This window comes from Bos indicus, chromosome 15 (assembly GCF_029378745.1).
Source record: "Bos indicus isolate NIAB-ARS_2022 breed Sahiwal x Tharparkar chromosome 15, NIAB-ARS_B.indTharparkar_mat_pri_1.0, whole genome shotgun sequence".
NCBI classification, from domain to species: domain Eukaryota; kingdom Metazoa; phylum Chordata; class Mammalia; order Artiodactyla; family Bovidae; genus Bos; species Bos indicus.
The window spans coordinates 47,339,816-47,343,473 of NC_091774.1; the positions used below are offsets into that span (position 1 = coordinate 47,339,816).

General features: G+C 48.3%; 1 protein-coding gene across 1 annotated transcript; it reads right to left on the reverse strand.

Moving 5' to 3' along the window:
- Window positions 1-643: 643 nt before the first annotated feature.
- On the reverse strand, window positions 644-1,558 carry LOC109568857 (F-box only protein 27-like). Its single transcript, XM_070803231.1, has one exon. It carries the CDS (start codon window positions 1,556-1,558, stop codon window positions 644-646), a length of 915 nt encoding a protein of 304 aa, XP_070659332.1.
- Window positions 1,559-3,658: the final 2,100 nt, after the last annotated feature.

Sequence of the window (3,658 nt, forward strand, 5' to 3'; positions counted from 1 at the left end):
TGATTGGAAGATACATTCTTGATTTATTATCTCCATATTCAAAAAGAATTTCAAAGTAACAAAATAATTTTGTCCACCATAGAATCCAGAATAGGGTTGGGCTCTGGGGACCAAGTTCATTGTTCACAGGGTGGGCAGAACGCTCTGCCTCTAAACAATTTTTTGAGCTAGTTTAACTTTCAGCTCTGAGTCCTGGTCACAGTCTTGAAATCACAGAAGGTTAGAGACTGGAATTAGCCAGAGGGATGAGTTTCTGGTTCAGACACGAGGAGAGGGTTTCTTGGAAGTGATCAATGAAGCCTCTGCGGCAGAAACAGAAGACAAGGGCAGAGGGCATGGGGGCCGAACCAGAGGGGCCTGGCACTGGGGGGCGGCGGGTGAGGAGCCCTCTCACCACTTCCTTGTTTTCACCCGTGTGTCTCCACTCCGTAGAACAGGGGCTGTGTTCAGTCAGTAACCTTGATGTAAGAATGTTCTTCTCGTAGTTTCTCATAGAATTTAAAGACAGGGCCCAGTAGGACCCTTGATTGAACCCAGGAGAGATCCCAGGATGCCAGGAGCTACAAGCTTTTGATTACTGAGGTGGTCTGGTCAATGATCCCAGCTCCTGGAAGGCACGGTCAGGTTGTGTTACAGGGACAGCCTAGGGACGGATCCGTACGATGACACTGGATTGGGGCCTGCAGACTCCACACTGCTCAGGCCACGAATCATAGCCCTCGACACTGTGGTCAAACAACACAAAGCGGACGCCCTTCTTGATGTTGGTGAAGGCATGCATGATCCGAAAGGAGAAACTGCCTGTCCGCGGCCGGACGGGAAAACGTTTATGGAAGAAATAATGTAAGATGGCATAGTTGGCATCTAGAAGCTTGACGACTAGCTGATACATCCGGTCACTGCCTTGTTGTTCTGTCCAGCGGCGACAGACAGAAATCCAAATCTTTCCACTATCCAGGAGTTCCCGCCACAGACCCTCCTCCTCCAGATCCAAAATTTCTCCTTTGTACCAACACCTGTAGGCAGGACTGTAGCTCGTCTCCCCAGAAGTTTTCAGCCTGGCCCCCAAGTCTTCCTCTTCCTCTGAGCTATCGCTACCACTCAGCACCATACAGTTCCAGAGGTCTTTGCCTGCGGGGTTCGCGGTGAGCTTGCGTCCTATGGGTCTGCGCTCGCAGAAGCGGCCTAGGATGCAGGGCCCGGGGTCGTCAGCAGGGGGCAGGCAGTTGCTGATGACGGGCCACAGGTCGGGGTGTTTCCAAGGCAGGATGCTCCGCCACAGGTCCCAGCCGTCCACCACGTCTCGCCAGTGCCGGCACACCGGGCGGCAGTGCCAGGGCGGCAGTGCCAGAGCAGCGTGCTTGGGGGCAGGTAGCTCAGTACCTTCCGGAGCATCTCGATGGGCAGTTGGTTCCGGCCTGGAGCCTCCTGTGGCTCGCGGTGCGGATCTGGGACGCGGGGGGCAGGCCCCAGGAGATTGAGGCGCCCATAGTCTCCTCGTTAGGCCCCGCGGCTGCTGCTGCAGCAGACCACCGCAGCCGCTCTCCGCCCCGCGCATCCCAGCGCCTGCAGCCAACCCCCCTTTGAATGCAGCACTTTCACAGCATCATCTTTCAGGTTTTGAAATAGCTCAACTGGAATTCCATTCCTCCACTAGCTTTGTTCGTAATGACTCTTTCTAAGGCCCACTTGACTTCACATTCCAGGATGTCTGGCTGTAGGTCAGTGATCACATCATCGTGATTATCTGGGTCATGAAGATCTTCTTGTACAGTTCTTCTGTGTATTCTTGCCGTCTCTTCTTAATATCTTCTGCTTCTGTTAGGTCCATACCATTTCTGTCCTTTATCGAGCCCATCTTTGCATGAAATCTTCCCCTGGTATCTCTGATTTTCTTGAAGAGATCTCTAGTCTTTCCCATTCTGTTGTTTTCCTCTATTTCTTTGCATTGATCACTGAAGAAGGCTTTCTTATCTCTTCTGCTATTCTTTGGAACTCTTCATTCAGATGTTTATATCTTTCCTTTTCTCCTTTGCTTTTCGCATCTCTTCTTTTCACAGCTATTTGTAAGGCCTCCCCAGACAGCCATTTTGCTTTTTTGCATTTCTTTTCCATGGGGATGGTCTTGATCCCTGTCTCCTGTACAATGTCATGAACCTCATTCCATAGTTCATCAGGCACTCTATCTATCAGATCTAGGCCCTTAAATCTATTTCTCACTTCCACTGTATAATCATAAGGGATTTGATTTAGGCCATACCTGAATGGTCTAGTGGTTTTCCCTACTTTCTTCAATTTAAGTCTGAATTTGGCAATAAGGAGTTCATGATCTGAGCCACAGTCAGCTCCTGGTCTTTTTTTTTTGTTGACTGAATAGAGCTTCTCCATCTTTGGCTGCAAAGAACATAATCAATCTGATTTCGGTGTTGACCATCTGGTGATGTCCATGTGTAGAGTCTTCACTTGTGTTGTTGGAAGAGGGTTTGCTATGACCAGTGCATTTTCTTGGCAAAACTCTATTTTGCCCTGCTTCATTCCATATTCCAAGGTCAAATTTGCCTGTTACTTCAGGTGTTTCTTGACTTCCTACTTTTGCATTCCAGTCCCCTATAATGAAAAAGCTTCTTAGATGTCTTTTAATCTATATTATTTTCCTTCCATCACTTTTTTTTTCTTTGAAATTTATTGGCTGTGGAACTTGGGTCATTTATCTTATAGAACATCCCACAGTATGCATGAGTTGCTCTGTTATCTTTAGAGATGTTTCCCTGCCTCAGGTATTGCTGGCGAATTGGTAATTAGACCTGGAGATTTGATCAGATTCAGATTTGACTTTTGACTTGATCCTTCTGTGGCAGAGGGGTCACTTCTCTGGCAAATTTGGGACGAATGAGTCGGGCATGCTCCACACAACACCTCGCTCTTTAGCCAGGCTCCCCGGGGGACATACACTATGCTTTCCTCCTCCTATGAAGTAAAATTAGAAGGGATCATCCCTGGATAGGGGTGGGAGACCAGGTTGGGGAGAGGGAGAGCTATCATTTTCTTGCCTAAAGCGGGTAGGTTAGTTTTCCTAATCCTGGAGTTCAGGATCAAGAAGCCGATTGCTACTAAATGATACAGCCACATTTGCCAATATCAACTTCCTCAGTAGTACTATTGTTATCTTGATCTCTCATTAGCCTTGTTCTTTTGCATCATTTCTCAATTAATTCAGAACTTTGGCAGAGAATGGAGGGTTATTATTTATCAGTGCCCCTAAACTCTACAACAACCATCAAGGATACACAGACTTGCTACTTCTATCAGACAAGCTGCTGTGCCTGCCCGGCCCACAGATCCTGTGGCCTTGTTTACCACATTCATCTCATTCCTGCACTGCTGGGCAGCAGCTTATTGGGCCTGACCTAAGGCTACTGGTTAAATGCTCATTCCCTTAACTCTCAGGAAATTCAACTAAGACGCAATGACTGTAATATTTCACAGAAGGCACTTGAGCTGGGTTGAGATGGCCTTTTTCTCACCCTGTGCATCGCTGACAAGAAGGCAGAGAGCCAGCATCCAGGGAAGCAGCATGGCACAGGCACATGGACAGGGGTGGAGCCGAGCAGTCAGGAAGCTTTTGAGAATTAGAGGGTGAAACCTGGCTCTCTGACCT

Excerpts from the sequence above, each read along its gene's own strand:
- LOC109568857 (XM_070803231.1), bottom strand. The coding sequence starts at position 1,558 with ATGCGCGGGGCGGAGAGCGGCTGCGGTGGTCTGCTGCAGCAGCAGCCG.